The sequence below is a fragment of the Nuphar pumila genome, chromosome 9 (genome assembly GCF_984573655.1).
Source record: "Nuphar pumila chromosome 9, dmNupPumi1.hap1.1, whole genome shotgun sequence".
NCBI classification, from domain to species: domain Eukaryota; kingdom Viridiplantae; phylum Streptophyta; class Magnoliopsida; order Nymphaeales; family Nymphaeaceae; genus Nuphar; species Nuphar pumila.
Window position 1 is genome coordinate 99,977,592 of NC_143257.1, and position 19,593 is coordinate 99,997,184.

The following is a 19,593-nucleotide window of genomic DNA, read 5'->3' on the forward strand; positions in this document are numbered from 1 at the left end:
ACTCCTTTTATATGACTCTAAATGCATCTCTTTTATCCAAAAAAAGTCTTAATTCTTTTAAATCATTTGTTTTCACGGCCGATGGAACATCACTAAATGTTAAAAGGATGGGAAACCTTGACAAATTTTTGAGCAAAGACAAAATTTTATGTTCCAAAAATTAGAATTATTTCAAAACTTAACTTAAATCTTTTCTTTGTTTCTCAAATAACCGATTTTCGATGTAGCGTCTTTTTTTCAACTACCAATTTCTATGTGCAAGATCTCTAGTCTGAGAAACGGATTGGGCAATGCCACAGAAAAGGAGCCCTATATTACATGAATTTTTTGTCTTTGTCATCCAAATCATTTTGTAGTCATGTCTAATTTAAAGATATTGACTTAGTCATCCTAGTGTCTCTAAATTGTATTTTTTTCCTTTTTTAAAAAAATTTTGTAATAAAAAACAATTTACATGCAATGATTGTCTTCTTGGAAAAATGCATTCTCTTTCTTTTCAAGATAGCAGCTCTATTTCAAAAAGACCATTTGAATTAGTACATTCGGATGTATGGAGATCAGCACCCATTATATTTAAAGGAGGATATCCATATTATGTTGTCTTTATTGATGATTTCATTAGATACACTTGGGTTTACTTTATTAAAAACAAATTTGATATTTTTTTTATTTTTAAAGAATTTCATATCTATATTCAAAATCAATTTCAAAACAATATAGCCATTTTTAGATCTGATTCTGGAGGCGAATACATGTTAAATGAATTTCGAAACTACTTTAAACAAAATGGCATTATTCATCAAAGATCTTGTCCTAAAACTTTCCAACAAAATGGTCTTGTCGAAAGAAAACATAGGCATCTTATTGGAATAACAAAAACTCTTCTTATTTATAAAAATGTTCCAAAGAACTTTTGGGCTGAAGTCGCTCTTTCCGCAATTTATCTTATAAATAGGATGCCATCATCATCCTTAAAAAATGTTTCTCCTTTGAAAATTTATTCAAAATATCTTTGGATTTTAAAAGATTAAGATTTTTTTGTTGTAAATGCTTTGTTTTTTTCAAGGACAGGGATATAGGCGTTATGATGTTAAAAATAACAAACTTTATATTTCAAGAAATGTGAATTTTCTTGAAGAACAAAATGCATTTGAATCTAAAAAATCCAAGGAAGAAGTTGATTATTTTTTTTCTCTTTGACTTGTTACCTAGAAATAGGTCTAAAGATTTTAATGATACTATTGTGATGACAATTCTCATCAAAATGATGATTCTCACAATGAGAACCCCAATGATATCCATGTGTATACTCGGCGAGAGGAAAATGACCATCAAAATGCTTTTAGCATATACTCACAAAACATTTCCTTAGAAGACCAAGTAGAAGAATCCCTACCTAGGCAATTTTTTAGTAGTAGACCTCCTCAGAAATTTGTGTCATATGATTCCTTTTTCGCAAATTATAAAACTTGTCTAATGATAATCTATTCCTATCACGAGCCTTCCAACTTTAAAGAAGCCAAGCAACATCCACATTGGATTTATGCTATGAAACTTGAATTAGAAGCACTCAACAAAGCTAACACTTGGACAATTATAGGTCTTCCTTTAGAGAAAAAGGTTATTCGATGTAGATAGGTTTATAAAGTCAAAACTAAGAGTGATGGGTCATTAGAAAGATACAAAGCTAGGTTAGTTGCTAAAGGGTACGCACAATAATATGGAATTGATTATGAGGAAATATTTGCTCTGGTTGCTACGATGACTAGTGTAAAAACTTTAATAGCTTTAGCATCTATTAAATAATGGCCTATCTATCAATTAGATGTCAAAAATGTCTTTTTAAACTGGGACCTTTATGAAGAAGTCTACATGGATCCTCCGTCGAGCCTTGAGATTGATAAAGAAAAAAGTCTTAAACTTAATAAAGCTCTTTATGGTCTTAAACAAGCTCCAAAAGCTTGGTATGATTGTTTTAGTAAAGTTGTTCTTGATAGTGGTTCTACTATTTGTTATACTGATATTGTTCTTTTTATTAAGAATGCATGTGATCACATAACTATTTTATTGTTATATGTTGATGATATGATCATCATTAGGAATGATAAAAAGGGTATTGAATTTATTAAAAATGTTCTTAAAAACAATTTTGATATGTTTGACCTTGGATTTATAAGGTATTTTCAAGGATTGAAGTTGCATATTCTCCTTGGAAATATGTTTTGTCTCAAATGAAGCTTGTATAAGATATTATTGTTAAGTTTAGCTTAACTGACGAAAAGAAAGTGGAGACTCCAAAAGTAATCAATGTCAAGATGAGAGTCGATGATAGAACTCCTTTAGAAGATCTCACTCCTTATCATCAATTCATTGGATCACTAACATATTTGTCTATTACCAGCCAGATATTGTTGATGTCGTTCACAGTGCAAGCCAATTCCAAAATGCTCCTACTACTATTCACATGGTTGCCATCATGCGAATTATCAAATATTTGAAGGAAAGAACTACTTTTATCTTCTCCTTTATCTCTTAATTTAATTGCTTATAGTGACTCGGATTGGGGTGGTAACCCCAATGATCGTATTTCTACCACAGGTTATTGCATTTTTCTTGGAGAATCATTAATCTCTTAAAGATATAAGAAACAACAAAAGGTGTTTATCTTCTACAGAAGCTGAGTATAAGGCGATGGCCATAACTACAACTGAACTTATCTCATCAAGAAGCCTGCTCAAAGATATGGGAGTCATTATCTTTATTCCTTCGAAGTTGTGTTGCGACAATAAGAGTGTCATCTACATTGCTAGCAATCACACTTTCTATGAACGAACAAAGCATATCAAGATGAACTGCCATTATGTTCGAGATGAGTTTTTATAGGGCACGATTCAACTACCATATGTCACTTCAGAGTATCAACTCGTAGCTTTTTTATCAAGGTCTTGCCATCACCCCATTTCAAATTTCTCCTAAGCAAACTCTTAGTGATCTCACCATCAGTTAGAGGGAGGGTGTTAAAATATATGAATGTGATATATATATATATATATATATATATATATATATATATATATATATATATCTTTTGTAATGCCCACTAAGGGCAATTTGATCTTTTTATACACTTATATATAGACATGTCCATTAGGGACATTTTTGTATTTTTTTATTTTTACAACAACAACAACTACGCCTTCATCCCAAAACAATTGGGGTCGGCGATATGAACCAAAAAAGAAAATCATTCTGGGTCTTCCACATGAATCCTTCTCCTCCAATCATTTCTATCCAATGTCATGTCCTCGGTGAGGTTCAAAGCATTCATATCCTTTCCTATCACCTCCATCCATGTCTTCCTAAGCCTACCCCGACCTCTTTTAACTAATAGATTTTCCCATTTCTCCATCCTTCTAACTGGAGCATCATTAGGCCTTCGTCGAATATGTCCAAACCACCATAAACGATTCTCTCTCATCTTATTTTCAATGGGTGCAACGCCTACCTTCTTACGTATCTCCTCGTTCTGAATCTTATCTTTTATTGTATTTCCACACATCCATCTCAGCATACGCATCTCAGCTACACTCATTTTTTGAATATGATGTCTCTTGGCAGCCCAACATTCCGTACCATATAGTAAAGCGGGCCTAGTAGTCATCCTATAAAACTTTCTCTTCAACCGCAATGGCATTCTACGATCGCACAACACTCCAGTTGCACTTTTCCATTTCATCCACCCAACCTTTATCCTATGATTTACATCTCCATCAATTTCTCCATACTTTTGAATGATAGATCCCAAATATTTGAAACAATCATCCACCAGTATTTCTTGCTCACCAAGCTTCACTACACTCCCATCACTACTTCGTTGCTTACTAAACCGACATTCCATTTATTCTGTCTTACTCTTACTCAACTTAAAACCTCTTGCTTCCAATGTCTGTCTCCATAATTCTAACTTAGTATTAACCCCAACTCTAGACTCATCAATCAAAACAATATCATCAGCAAACAACATACACCACGGCACATTTTCTTGAATTGATCTCGTAAGCTCATCCATCACTATAGCAAATAGGAAAGGGCTTAAAGCAAATCCTTGATGTAACCCAACCGTTATAGGAAAATTGGTTGTCACCCCTCCACAAGTGCGGACATTGGTTACTACTCCTTCATACATATCTTTAATTATACTAATGTACTTGAGAGAAACACCTTTCTTCATCATTGTCCACCAGAGAACGTCCCTAGGTACTCTATCGTATGCCTTCTCCAAATCAATAAAAACCATATGCAAATCTTTGTTCCTCTCTCTATTTCTCTCAATAAGTTGTCTAAGAAGATGTATAGCTTTCATAGTTGCTCTTCCAGGCATAAAACCAAATTGATTCTCCGATATCATGACAACCTTCCTCAACCTAAACTCAATCACCCTCTCCCAAAGTTTCATAGTATGACTCATGAGTTTTATACTACGATAGTTTGTGCAATCTTGTATATCACCCTTATTCTTATATAGAGGCACCAAAGTACTCTTCCTCCACTCATTAGGCATCTTATTTGTCTGCCAAATCTTGTTAAAAAGATTTGTCAATCATTCTAAACCTTTCTCTCCCAAGCATTTTCAAGCCTCGATAGGTATACCATCTGGGCCAACTGCCCTTCTTGATTTCATTTTCTTCAAAGCCTCAGCAATTTCTTTCTTTTGAATCTTGCACATAAGTCACGATTCATCTCATGAAAAGGAATGGAGAAGTCTCCAAGATCCTGAGCATGAGTTTCATTAAATAACTTATCAAAATAATCTTCCCATCTCTCCTTAATCTCCTCATCTTTGACTAAAACCCTTTGCGTTTCATCTTTGATACATCTAACCATACCCAGATCCCTCGATTTCCTATCTCTCATCTTTGCAAGCCTATAAATATCCTTCTCGCCCTCTTTGGTATCCAACTTTTCATAAACCTCCTTATATACCTTATCCCTCGCGTTCCGAACTACTTTTTTAGCTTTCTTCTTTGCTATCATATACTTCTCCAAAATCTCATTATCACGACTCTTACTTAGATTTCTATAACACTCTCTTTTAACCTTAATAGCTAATTTGACATCCTTGTTCCACCACAATGTATCCTTACCTAGTGGTGCACCACCTTTAGACTCACCCAATACCTCCTTAGCCACCTTTCTCATGTCACCCGCTATCTTATTCCATATTGATTCTGAATCTTCCTCGAGACACCAATCAACTTCCTTAACTACCTGCTCTACAAACATTCCTTGTTTAGCTCCTTTCAGTGCCCACCACTTAATTCTAGGATCTATCCTATGTCTATCCCTTTTGTGGCATTGTCTAATTCTAAGATCTAAAATTAAGACTCTATGTTGTGTAGCTACACTTTCTCCCGGTATAACCTTACAATCGATGCAACAACCCCTATCTCTCTTTCTAAGTAGGAAAAAATCTATCTGACTCGTATTAACCCCACTTTTAAATGTTACTAGGTGAGACTCTCTCTTCCTAAACCAAGTCTTTGCTAAGATCATATCATAGGACAAACCCAAATCTAAAATCCTTTCTCCACTTTCGTTTCTTTCTCCTATACCATAGCCTCCATGGATACTCTCAAATCCATCCCTACTAATGCCTATATGCCCATTAAGGTCACCATCGATGAAAAGCCTTTCTCTATAAGATATCCCTTGTACTACTGCATCTAAATCTTCCCAAAATTGATGCTTAATGAAATCATCTAAACCTACTTGAGGTGCATAAACACTAATAATATTAATAATATCCGTACCTAATACTAATTTAATAAGTAAAATCCTATCACCCTTTCTACGGACCTCAACTACATTATCTATAAACTCACGACTCATAACAATCCCTACTCCATTCCTATTCCTATTTATTCCTGTATACCAAATCTTATATCCCCAAGGTTCTATCAGTTTTGCTTTCTCACCTACCCATTTGGTCTCTTGTAGACATAAAATATCAATCTTTCTCCTACACATAACATCTATTAACTCTACCAACTTACCAGTTAAAGACCCTATGTTCCAAGTGGCTAACCTAATTTTATGGTCTTGGACTAACTTCTTTACCCCCACCCATCCAACAAAGTGAGGGAACCCTTGCCTATTTGACACCACACTCGGTCGCCGGTGTGACGCGTCACTTCCGGGCGACGACCTAGCAACCCTTGCCCATTTATCACTGCCTCTGGGCCTATAGAGTACAGCGCGTCGCTCAGTAGGGAACGCTCCAACGAAATTCTCATATTGGTTCATATTCATAGGGTATGACTAAGTTTTTATGCTGGCTGTCACAGGCCTACCGCTATTTTCTTTTTATTAATTAAAGGGGTAAAAAGGAGATTCCCTTAAGAGTCGTTGGGACTCTCCCTAAGGGTCACAACCGTGATCATTAGGGAGCTCCCAACGACTCTTTTGGGAGATCCCCTTGGCCCCTCTTGAGGTGTATATAAAAGGGTCTTCTCCCCCTTCCCTCTTAATGTTTTTTCAAGCATTTCAATAATAGATTTCTTATTATTTTAAGTTCTCTCTTCTCCCTTGTGTGTGTTTGGTGTTTGTCCATTGTGGCACATTGTATCTTGTTCATTAGAGACATTGTGCTTATGTGATTGTGCCTTCTTGTAGTCACTTTGTGACATTATTTTTGGCACTTGTATTTCATTACATCTTTTTGGTCTCTTTATATCATCTCCAGTGACAACCATATCATCTAGATAAAAAGCAATATACATCTTTCAAGAGTCGAGAAAGACACAAACAAGGCAGAATTATAATGACAGCTCAAAACCAAGTGACCTCACAGCTGAACTGAACTTATCAAACCAAGCTCAAGGTGTTTGTTTGAGACCATATAGAGCCCTGCGAAACCTTAACACTCTTCCTTCTGGATCTGAGTATCCTTGTGGTAATTCTATATACACTTCTTGTGAATCCCCATTCAAGAATGCATTCTTGACATCTAACTGCCAAAGATCCCACTGTTGCATGGCAGCAATTGCTAGTAGTGTACAAATTGGTAATATGAGCCACAGGAACAAAAGTTTATGCAAAATCAATGCCAAAACATTGTATGTACCCCTTATCTACCAATCTAGATTTATACCTCGTCTTTCTTTACTTTGTATACCCATTTGCTGTCAATGATACTTTTCTTTGGAGGAGGTTTTATTAGTTCTCATGTATGTATTCCTTCAAGTACATTCATTTCATCAACCATGGCTTTTTGTCACTCCTCTTTCTTACTGTATCTACGTAAAACTAAAGCTCAACATAGAAATGGATTAAGGCTAAGAAAGCATAATGATGACGAGCAAAGGACTCATAAGACTCGAAATGAGATGGATGTACAGAAGGTCTAGAACTTTTACAAAACTGAGAAGACGTAGAAGAGGAAGATGGTAACTCTAAGTTTTGTTGTTGATGTCTTAGATCAGTAGTCATAGGAATGTGATCAAAATTCGCCTCTTCACTTCCCTGCTCTTCTACTTAATCAAAAAATGGAATTTCAATCACCTTCACATCTCCTTGAATAAGTCTAACCAAACCTATCTTCTCTAGCTAGAACTTATTTACCCTGACTGTCCAACCTCTCTCTCCCACCTTCCCTTTCTTCAAAGGGAACCAAAAAAGATAGGTCAATATCGTTTTCAAACTTTTCTCCATATTGACTAAAGTATGGCACATTCTAATGAAAAACCACATGTCTGGATACCCAGGCCCTCTTTTCAACCGAATCATAGCACTTGTATCCTTTTTTTACCCTCGGCAAAACAAAGAAAACAATATTTGACAGCTTTAGGAGATAACTTGTCCCTATATCTGTCAACTAGCAAAACAAAACATACACAACCAAACACTTTTAACATATCATAGTTTGGAATTTTTTCATACAATTTCTAAAAAAAGGATATAACTTTAAGTACTCCAAATGGCATACAATTTATCTAATAAATGCTCAGTTGAACTACATATGCCCAAAGCACTTTACGTACCTCTCCTCCAAACAGAAGAGCTCTTGTTATTTCCAAGATATGCCTATTTTTCCTCTTAACTACACCATTTTGCTCGGAAGTGTAAGGACAAGACTTTTGATGAACCACATCTCTCTCTTGCAGGAATTTTTCAAACACATAACTAATATATTTACCACCAGAGTAAGTACGGAGTGTTTTAATCTTTGCTGCAAATTGGTTTTAAACTAGGGCACAAAAGCTCTTAAAATTTTCAAAAAGATCACTTCAATTTTTCATAAAATATATTCATATAGTACAATCATCTATGAAAGTCACAAAATAGGATGATCCTCCTTTTAACACAACAGGAGAAAGGATCTCATACATCTGAATGTACCAAATCAAAAGGACTTTTTGATTACCTATCACTAGACTTGAATAAAAAGGCATGACTTTTGGCTAATCTACAACTCACAAAATCTTTAACATGATTTGATACAACTAGCTTGGATTTTTCAAAACTTCTTGAGGACACTAAACTTTGCAATTTAGAGCCGAAAATATGCCCCAGTCTTTAGTGCCACAAACCAGACTCATTCAAAACTGAAGCTCCATATCCAAGTGCGTCTTCACTTGGCATGCTGATTTGAGATCTTTTTTATAATGGGAAGAAGCCAGTGATATGGTTTGAATGTCCTGTTACGGACATGGTCATGGCCCTATTTTTGTGTCCACGGTATAAAACTTCATGAGTACTTACCTCTTGCCCATAGGGGTTTTCAGCCATCAATGATTTATCTATATATCATAACTTGTGTCCGATAGAACCATGACTAAGTGAATTAATCAACCTTCATCCACCATATGCTTCCGTTTTGCTACTTTTATGTTCTTACTTCGATTGAGCCAAAAATTGAAGAGCAACATGCAGAAAGGCCGATGTGGTAACTAAAAGCCAAATGGCAACAGATATGGCAACTTTTTTAGACCAGATCTTGCTACTTAAACATGGTATGAAGGTGAAATTTATTTCACTAGACGCATAAGATCTTAAACTTTAGCCTTAATCATAGTTTGGGAAAGTTGTGATCAGTTTTCATACTAACCTTTACCTTATGTGTTCTACAGAGTTAGCTTTCAAAGTTTGGACTTCATTATTCAAGAACCCTATTGACATGATCTTTTATCTACTAGATGTGTAAGCTCATGTTCATTATTTCATTTTTTAGGATAAAAATCTAAACCTAAGTGTTTTCATCTTCAAATCATAAGCAAAATTATTTTAAATCCTTGATAGATTTTTTTTGTCTATTTCAATAATTTCAAACATAATTCATAAATCATTATTTTATTCTATGTTCAATTTTCAGTATTTGGGTTATAGAATTGCTGAAAATTGTTAATTCTCACATTTGTGTCAACAATATCTTCTCTTCTGAATATTAATTTCTAAATCATCCAAATTATGCTTTCCTACATGAAAAGGCAACTATTTAATAACTTGAATTTTTTGTTAATTTTCTAATTGGATTTTCTTGCCCATTGTCATTTCTTAGTCCTCAAGTTAAGAAATGCTTAAGTTAATTTTTAACTAAGTTTAAGTAATCTAGTTTAGACACATGTTGCAAGTTTCCAAATTTTGTAAGTGTTCATCTAGAACATCCCATCATGATAAAGTAAGATGATTTAATTTAAATAAAAGTTTTTAAATGGTAATGTAAATCTTGCCCCTCTTTGGCTTCTGTCTGCAAATTTTAATAGAGAGGAAAAAGACCCTAAAATTGATTTCTTTGGAGCATCCAATTAGTGTCTAACCGCCTTGGTTAGGCCAAATTACATCCAACTTTGTATTACATAGTAATATACATTGACATAATGGGTATATATTTGCCACAACAGATTGCACCTACAATTGAGTTGAAATCTCATGATACAAGTTGTTTTGACTCAACCTAACCTAATAGATGTGTTCAGCATACTCAATTTAGTAGTAATCGACCCTTGGATCATGTTTTTTCGACGAAAAAACATGTCTTTATGAGTTGGAAAAAAATCAATGCATTTATAGCCATTGATTTGGATTGCCGAAAAGAGTTGCATACAGGTCGGATTCCAGCGATACAAAAGCCGTTCCCCACTAATAAAAACTTGTAGACCACATCTATCGTGTTAGATGTGAGAGAAAAAAAAATATTGTTTGCTAAGTCGATTGTACTTATAATTGACTATACCAAACATTAACCCTAATATAATACAATATACTATGTTATAGAATGTAATCAATATGCTCTTTTTCCAGCATGCAATAACCACAATGCCCTTGGTGGGTAAAAATGAAAAAAACGCCCTTGCATGTCTATGTCTAACAGTACCTTGAAGAAAAAATTTAATGAGTATGCCATAAATCATGATATAAAAGGATCATAAGCTATGTCACATGGACACTTCAGTTAGCATGTGTACCCCATTCTAACATGACACGACACTCAGACACTTCACGGACATGATACGACACTTCATCAACATAGTCAAACTAGTTTCACGCACAGTCAACATTGTGGCATGAACTTTATTTATTTTCTTGTATGATCTTGTTTATTTATTTCATATTCACACAAGTTATTTTTCTTTTAAAATTTGTCACCAATTACATTACATTTCAATTTCAACTTAGTTTCATTAATTGATGTTTCTAAATGTAGTGACTTTAAATTGTTGTTTTATACACACTCACACATACATACATCTATATGTGTGTTCGGGCGTGTCCCCATGTCCTAATTTTTTAAAATTATCATATTGCACTAAGTGTATCCGCATCATGTCTCACACCCACATTTGTATCCATGTGACATAGATCATAAGTACTTAACTAAGAGCTTTATGGCAGGAATTGGATGCTCTAGAATGTTGTAAAGCACAACAATTGACAATATCACATCGCGTAGGATTGCCATTCTAAAAAAAAATGAAACAAATCCTTTTCTTTATAAAGGCAATAAACATAGCGGTCATGCTTGACTCATGACATACACATAGTAGTTAGAATCCCACCTAGGTAACCTAGGCCCAAGCCAACTGCATAGGAGCGGCCTAGGTGCCTAGGCGAGTACCTTAGTAGGGGGGACGAAGATTGGTATTGTTTTCGATAATGTTTAAAACATTATAACTATGTTTTGGTAATGTATTTTGAAACATTTAAGTTTTGTAGTTTTTTCCTTATTGTCATGATTTTTTATATTTTATTTTAAACAATCATATTCTTTTATGAGCCCTTAGATGATGCCTAGGTGTTGCCTAGTGCCTAGGTGCTGCTTAACGCTTTTGGCTACTAGAGTTATGAGTTACACACTTACACTTCATTCACGGACACAATTATATGTTTGTTATAAATTTTAACATTTTATGTAACTTTTTTGCTTTTCTTTTCTTTTTTTGGTTTTTTGGTCCCAATTAGGCCGATTAGTCCTACCACATTGTAGGAATACTCACACAAATAATAATAATAAGCAAAGGAAAGTACAACCAAAAAGGGATTAACATGGCCTATAAATGTCTACAAAGAAAAGGAGAGCATAAAGCCTTATTCTTAATTCAGCAAAATTTGAGCTAATTACCTACCACATTCCAACATAATAAGAAACAGTAGAAACTATGCAGTCAAAATGGATTCTTTCAAAATAGAAAAGGTAAGGCCCTTGAGTACGTAACCAAAACTGCAGGTTGTTATTCTCCTTTGTTCCAAAACCAAAAGAAACCTCAAGCAACCACCACAGTGACACACTTTTGCTTAGAAGAGAACGCTGTAACATACACCTGACTCTCAAAGCATGAGTCCCCCCCCCCTCTATTCTGCCTTAATATGCCTAACAAAACCTCCCATATGGTGGCTCAATTTCCCTTTTTTAATAATAGAAAAATATTATATCTTTTATGGTTTTCTCTGAAAAGACAATCAAAGGACTGCTATGAGGCTGTGCATCCCAATCCCAAAGAAGCTCATTGAAGCTACATAATAACATTATATATGACTGCAAGGTCAAGATAGGTGCAGGCTTAGCACCTATGCTAGGCCTCCTAGTTGACCAGGTCCTGGCCAACTAATTTGTCCTAACTAGACACTGTCTTGCGACTAGTCGCTAGGGACATTTTTGCCAAGCAATGAAAAACACATCTCCTTAGGGAGAAGAAAAGAGAGAGAAAACTCAGTGATGTTACATAAAATAGGTATATAATTTAAGAGAAAATAGCAATATGGGTAAGTTGATAAGAAGACAACAAAAGAGTTTCCAGCATAACAGAGTGAATAGTAGAAAAGATTTGTAATTTTTTACCTCTTCATGCCCGAGTGTGTGAGCTAGTGGAAGATTGATCTGACTTCCAAAGCCACCCATCCATGGTGCAGGTGGATTACAATTGCTGGGCTTAAGAGCTGCCATGGAATAAGCATCAATGTTACTGTCAGCCCATTCCGACCTGTGTTCATGCAGAAACCTGATGAGCAATGCAGGAGGCACATTCTGCAAGATTGAGCCAGTGAAAAAGAAAAATATGAAGATTAGTTAATAACCTAGGTACAATATTGTTAAAAAGGTATTTAGATAGAAAAACCACCACCACCCAACCATGGAAGTTTTGAAACAGGATATTTTCTGAAACCCGAAGGAGAGGGAGGTTCAACCCTCAGAAATTGGAATGTATTTGATCTAGCATATTTCATTTAAGTAGGGTTTTTGATTGATAGAGAATAATTCAAAAACGTTGCCAACCACCGAGTCTTTTAAAGAAGGAAAAGACCAAAGAAAGAAGAAAAGAAGAGTATGGTCCACTAAAATGCAGAATCTAGTTTCTAGAAACTAGGATACAATGCGTGATTCCTAGGGTCATCAAGCAGAAAATACTAGCAAAATAATAAAGCAGAACATCAGAAATAATTGGCAGGACATCGTCTCATGGATGGTTGAAGACCCCTAGATGCATTTTCCAAAAATCTTTGCAACAATTCAAAAAACTGACAGAGTCAACCTGCAATAGCATGGAAGCCTTGGCACATAATACAGCATTTGTGATGGACAAAAACCCACTTTCAGATGCATTTGTGCCCATAATCTTGCGGGGTGATGAGTTGACAAGAACTGTAATATCATCCATCCCATCATTAATCAATATGGACCATCCATCATCCGGAAATCCATTCACTGCTTCATTGAAACCCCTGCAGAATTTCATCCTTGAAGTCCTAATTCAGAATATAGTGCAATCAGTCAAAGTTTATACCAAAGCTCACTTGATCAGTCTCTGACTAAGAGCACGTAAGGTCGCAGGTTGTCTGCCCCAATTAACAACTGCACCATGAGAAACTTCCTGTGCAATCTGTCGAAGATGGTGCAAAGCCTGAACAGGATGAATGGCAAAAGACAACTTCAGGTACAATTATTTAAACAAGACAGAAGTGGAAATGTAGTTTTGGTACAACATCTACCAATTTAAGTCAACAATTTAACAGGATATGTTGGAACAACTATCAGCAGATTATGAAGAAAGGGATTCTTTTCTCAAAGGAACTAATGGAAGATACAGTATCAGACCGCCATTGTAATCTTCTGGGCAAGCAATGTTGGTGATTTGTACAAAGGACGCAAAACTTCAGGTACACTCCATGGCTGCATTGTCAACTTAAATTTGATTAGAAAAAACTCACTTTTATTAGTTTCAATTATGTAATGGTACAAAGTAACTGTAAATAAACTAACAACAGAAAACAGAGATCCCATTTTCATGTATGATAAGTTTTACCTCCAAATCCATATGGTCCACAATATGAATTATTGAGCCACCCCCTTCACAAGGCCTTATAAGGTACCCACTCGGAAGCATTTCTGCTCTAACAAAATGCTGAACGAGAGGCATACTTGGACCACCTTGGGTGCTGCTAAGTGATCTCTCACACACCTGAAATTCAGTCATAAACACATCATTTGTAGCAGATCACACACACACACACACACACACACACACACACACATATATATATATAGAGAGAGAGAGAGAGCATGCAATTGAAAATTAGAGAAATGCAGCATACCACCAAACTACCATCTTCCATAATGGAAGTGTACCGCAGCAACCAAAAGTCACGAGCAGGAGCCAACGTTGTTGGTGCATAAGTCTAGAAGAAAATGCCCAGAAAATGAATGCATTTATCCAAATGAATCCACAACAAGATTCTAGCATTCAATTGTATTAATAATGAATACTAGTCGATAAACTAGATAACTACCTGCATATAAATTAGTTCGATGGTTCCACCATTTGCAGTGGATAGAGCAGACAAAACATCCATGGATCGACAATCACGAAACCACAGAGGCCAATCTTTGAGGATTTCTGCAACCTGAAACAAAACCATCAGCAAACAACTCATTCTCTCCTAGTTGTTTCTTTACTTAATTGAGTGGTAGAGCCAAGAACTTTTAACCATAAAAGAATAGCATATATAAAATTTTGTAGCATTTGTAGTAAAATTAAACAATGGTGTAACAAAAGCAATCAATGATGATCATGATGAGGGCAGGAAAAGAGCAACCGGCATCCAAACAAAAATTGCGGAAGACACACCTTTGCAGGTTCCAGACCTACAAGGCCACAAGCTCGAGCAGCTACCCCTGAGCTAACATGTGAAATAGCAATGATTCCAATGGAATCCGGACCAGGCTAAAGACAGAATGACAATTTATCAGCTTCTTCATCATTCATGAGGAGATGGTTGTGAAAAACAAGAAAGCAATAAAGAAGTTTCGCTAGAGCTACCTTCATCCCAGGCATTTGGATCCACTCCACGGCAGTTCCAGTAGCCTTTGAAAGAAACTCTGTTAATGCCTCCTCGGCGATAGACAGAAGTCTAGAAGAAGATGGGAAGTGGGAACAAATTATCATTATCATCTTTACTGACAACAGCAACAGCCACAACATGTGGTCGGAACCAAACATGAAGAAAAAAGAAAATTCCAACAGTGTTAGAAACATACTTCTAAAACCTGATCCAGATTCTAGAACACAATCATCAAAGCGTACTTACTAATGTCACAGAAAGTTGGCGGAATTAAGAAACTAAAAACACCCTATTGTGAAAACGGACAAGAATTTCAATCAAATTGTTTCCATTAAATCTAAAAGGAAAAAACAATTTGGAATTGGATTGAATGGATTCATTCCATTCAAGGACCAGGTACTTGAAAAACACCAATAGAAATGCAAGAAGGGAACTCCATGTACACTTCAAAATAAGTGGCTACTTAAGGCTTCATTTTCGCAAGAAAACTTCATCGTCATATATGAAGGGTGTTCGTCCAGGTACTATTGTTCAACATCAGAGGCAACATTGGTAATCCAAAGCAAAAGAAAATTTTCAGTTACCCAGCTGGACTAGCATCCCTCGGAGGATGTGATGGTGTCAAGTGGTGTTGACCACTGCTTACCACAGACTCGCAGCTTGTATCTGTTGCAGCTACAGAGGCCTGCAAGCAGAAGCGAACCGAGTTTAACATTTGTAACAACAACCAGTAAAGAATGGAGGGAAAATGTTACAGCAAACAGTAAAGGCCGAGGTCACTAGGGAGACAATATGCCCAATTACCATTCCAAACTTTAGATATCCACGGCCTAACAAGAAGGCTAATTGAACAACTCGGACAATTTTACAACCTGAACGATGCCTCCAAAGTCTAACCCATATTAGCTCATTATGTCAGGGCAGTTTGTCTCTTGATGGACATTTTTCAATTATATCCTAAAACTCAGCTGTTTATTTCCCATCCTCGGGGGGAAATCACGTAAACTCTGTTAATAAAAATCTAAAAAGAACATAAGAGAACCAAAACGAACACTAAAAAGAACAACTTGCGACAGAATTTTTCCGCTTTTTCCATAATTGCCACCTTTAAAACGAAACAAAGGAAATCATAGGAAAAAGGTCTTTTAGAGGATGGAAGTTCTCTGTGCTGCGGTTTTCCGCTTCTTTCTGTCTTTAATCCGTTTCACAGCTCTGCCAACCGTGCCACGCAAGTTCGCATAGACGCCGGTGACTATTTAAGTGGCGGAATCGGAAAGGGCTCTGTTATGTAGGAGCTGGGCCACACCCAGTCAGGGGTGGCTCAAGAGAAGATGAGGCCCTAGGGAGAGCTTTCTGTGCCCTAAATTTTTTTTCATTGTACATAAATTTTTTATTATTTATTAAAAAGGTTGCACCTTTTTTTTCTTAAATTCTTAATATCTTCAATATTTACTAATTGGGTTCATATATATATATATATATATATATATATATATATATATATATATATATATATATATATATATATATATATATATATATGTATATATTTCGTTTTTTTACAAATTACTTTTTAGTATTTGTTTACATTTACTAAAAAATAGACGATTCAGGGCTGGAACATATACGATTTGTATCGAACGATACGCACGGAAATTGATAACATTATGGAATAGAGAAACCATCCATTTTTCCTTTTTTTTCTTTTTCAATTTCTAACAGAAACCACATGGCACTAAAGAATCTGATTCAAAGGCACGTCCATTCCAAAGACGGGAATTAATTTCAGAAATCAAAGGTTCTTCTAAGAAAAAAAATCATAAATTCAGCGGAAAAAGATAGGCATGAATGGTGAATACCAACGAAGGGAGAAGGAAGCAGAGCTATTCAAAGCACGCCAAGGAAAACCTTTCGTCATCATATTGAAAAAAAAGTGCAAAGGAAAAACCATAAGAAAATGCCACCCGACCAACTGAACATCACTCTGAATAAGAAAATTAGAAATCCGAGCTAGTAAAGTGAACACCAGAATTTTCTTTGAAATGACGGATTATAAGACCAAAATCCAAAAGACAAAGGTTCCACGAGACACATGGAACCAGTCTAGCGTGCCACCAATACCGACAAGGAAGAGAGCGTGAAATCTGGTTCTCATATCAGAAGATAAATACACGATTCTATGAAGATCTGTCAAGAAGCGAAAAATCAGATAAACCAAAAAGATCAGGCTAGGCTTTTCCCTTGCCATCGCCGACGTAAAAGGCATCATTAAACAAGAACTCTAAATAAGAACCACTATTTTAGCAAAGTTCTCTGTGAATCCACTCAAAATCATGAGAAAGAAGGAAAGAAATAGATAAACACAGAAATAAGAGTTTTTTTGTCTCTGATCCTTTCCTACTATCGAATAGTTTAAGTAAAAAAGTCTTTACTGAGAAATGATCAGCCATGTGTCCATCCTGGACTCAAAAATTTGAAAGCCCATCCAAAATAAAAAGCCCTAGGGGTGGCCTCAAACCTCAAAGAGGCCAGCCGGCCTTGCACCCAGTAAAAACAAACCTAAATACAAACGGGCTACAACCACTGCCAAAAACTCGGCCACCGCCCTGGGCACCGAGTCTAAACCATGTCGTATGCGTAGATTACAGGGGGCGAACTAACCCTTAGTCACACGAGCATGTGGACTCGCTTGTGCCCCTGTTATTTGCCAATTGCCGTCAAATCACAGCGTTATGATGGGACAAGCCATTGCCCAGACATGAGTCCAGCAAAGGAAAGTGGCTGCTCCACTTATGGGTTCGGACTCCGGAAACAAGCTGGAGGAATCCCGGTTATTACAATACCAGGTAGACGTAGGACCACCCCTACGGCCGATATGCCCGTAGAATGCTAATGGTGTAAAGGTAGAATGCACCAGATACTAAGACCCGATTTGGTGCGGCCATTTGACCATACTGCATGGAAACAGAGGAACCATTTTGGTTTGTCAGCCTAGCCCATGTTGGTTGGTCAGCCTAGCCGTAGTATTCTTTCTCTAAGAGCCAGAGAAGTTTACTTTGAGGGGGGGTCGCCTTGCCTTCAACTGACAGAACAACTTCCGGTGATTTCTTTATGGTGGTTGTCCCATTTAAAAAAAAAAACCAAAGATAAAGTGGGAGGATGACGAACATTTTGAGTCTGCTGCCGAAAATACCCATTCTCACACACCAACTGCGACACCTGCTTCTGGAGACGATCATTCTCTTCCATCAAAAGTTTGTTCATGGCCGTCAGTTTTCTGTTAACAACCTGGAGGCGAGAAGCCTCTTTCCGTTGTTTTTCTCTGCATCTGAAGAGAACAAACCCAAAAGGACAGGGCAAGAAACAAAACGAAAGCACGGATTATTAAGGCAAAATTGCAAAAAAACAATCTTCGTACACATTTCACCACCCATGCTTCAAGAAACCAACAATTAATTACGTAAAATACCAAAATGCACAATGTAGCGCCAATTTCGTCATGCATGCTCATGCTTAAAGAGCACAGAAATTTCTCCATTATTCACGGAAAAAAGAAGAGAGAGAGAGAGGTGGTTACTGAAGCAACCAACAATAAATTTAAAAAAAAAAACACCACATTTCTTTTTTAATTTTTCAGCCAAGCATAGGGATAGACTCCGTGGGGCTTGAACCCGAGACCCTTGGTGAAAATAGTGCAGTCTTACTGAACCTGCTAAAAGATCGTTAGACCAAAATGACAAAAATTTAAGCATCAAAAATTAAAATAGACCCGAAGGAAACACAAATACACCAACTTCGTTGTCTACAGTTGGAAAGTGAGAAAAGTGTAACCAGATACATTTTAATAAGGAACGCACCATTTTTTTTTTTCAATGCAAAACTCGGGGATAGATCCCTCCATATATCAAAGGATGAGAGAGAGAATAAACAAAAGAGAGAAAAAGAAAAGGAAAACCGCGCTACTTTATGGAAAAGAGACACCCATAGATTTCTCCATTACCTACGGTTCTGAAACCAGACTTTGATCTGCTTGGGCTCGATGTTTGAGAGTATGGGGCACTCCCGAATCAGCTGCTGCCTTCGAATGGAGCTTGGTTTCGGGCACTCAAGGTAAAGCCTCTCCAACGCTTCTACCTGTTCAGGCGTGTACCGAACGTACTTCCCGGGGTCCATCCCCCCACCATTGCCATCCTTGCAAGAAGTGACACTCATGGTGCCTTCTCAAGGTCTCCCAGACAAAATAGCACACCAAACAAAACGCTCAACCCCGTGACTCTTCCCTCTCCTATCCTCCTTTAGCCTGCAACAAGTTTTCTTTCCCTTTTCTCCGCAAAAGCGCACGATTTTTCAGACCTAAAAACCTCGCAAAGAAAGAGTTTTGCCCTCTTTAGATGGGGAGTCTCACCACCCTTCAGCATAAAGCTTTCACCTTTTCTTCCCCCGTCTCTTTTCCCTCAAAATCACCTCTCCCCACAACAGCACCTCCTTATGATACAGGAATAAAAATAGTACAAAGAGAAAAACGGGGATTTTCTACTTTAAACCTAAATGGTTTCTAGCCCCAGGTAAAAGATCAACATCTGAAGCCTGCCATCTCTCAGGAATCTGTATATTTTCCCTTTTTCCATATATAGGCCGTAAACCGCCAAGTGTTTTCTTTTTTGTTTTTCTCAAGATGCTCGATCAGTATCACAGCCTTCGGATACCAGAAGAATCTTTCAATGCGGTCGCTTTCTTCCCTTCAAAATCTCCAACTTTTTT

At 36.6% G+C, this 19,593-nt stretch overlaps 1 protein-coding gene across 2 annotated transcripts in view; it reads right to left on the bottom strand.

Annotated features, from left to right (window-relative positions):
• Positions 1 to 19,167, bottom strand: part of LOC149828751 (homeobox-leucine zipper protein ATHB-15-like) — a 45,223-nt gene extending 26,056 nt beyond the window's left edge. The window contains exons 1-12 of one of the 2 annotated variants that reach the window (XM_090017704.1): positions 18,833 to 19,167; positions 18,001 to 18,160; positions 15,417 to 15,517; positions 14,811 to 14,901; positions 14,619 to 14,714; positions 14,281 to 14,394; positions 14,086 to 14,169; positions 13,797 to 13,952; positions 13,589 to 13,663; positions 13,288 to 13,394; positions 13,026 to 13,215; positions 12,335 to 12,520 (exon numbers count right to left, since the gene is read on the bottom strand). In XM_090017704.1, the coding sequence (XP_089873830.1) occupies positions 12,335 to 12,520; positions 13,026 to 13,215; positions 13,288 to 13,394; positions 13,589 to 13,663; positions 13,797 to 13,952; positions 14,086 to 14,169; positions 14,281 to 14,394; positions 14,619 to 14,714; positions 14,811 to 14,901; positions 15,417 to 15,517; positions 18,001 to 18,160; positions 18,833 to 19,044 (1,572 nt within the window). In that variant the 5' untranslated portion in view covers positions 19,045 to 19,167. Of the gene's footprint in view, positions 1 to 12,334; positions 12,521 to 13,025; positions 13,216 to 13,287; positions 13,395 to 13,588; positions 13,664 to 13,796; positions 13,953 to 14,085; positions 14,170 to 14,280; positions 14,395 to 14,618; positions 14,715 to 14,810; positions 14,948 to 15,416; positions 15,518 to 18,000; positions 18,161 to 18,832 lie in introns of both variants that reach the window. The other variant, XM_090017705.1, reaches the window with a different exon arrangement.
• Between the last annotated feature and the right edge of the window lie 426 nt (positions 19,168 to 19,593).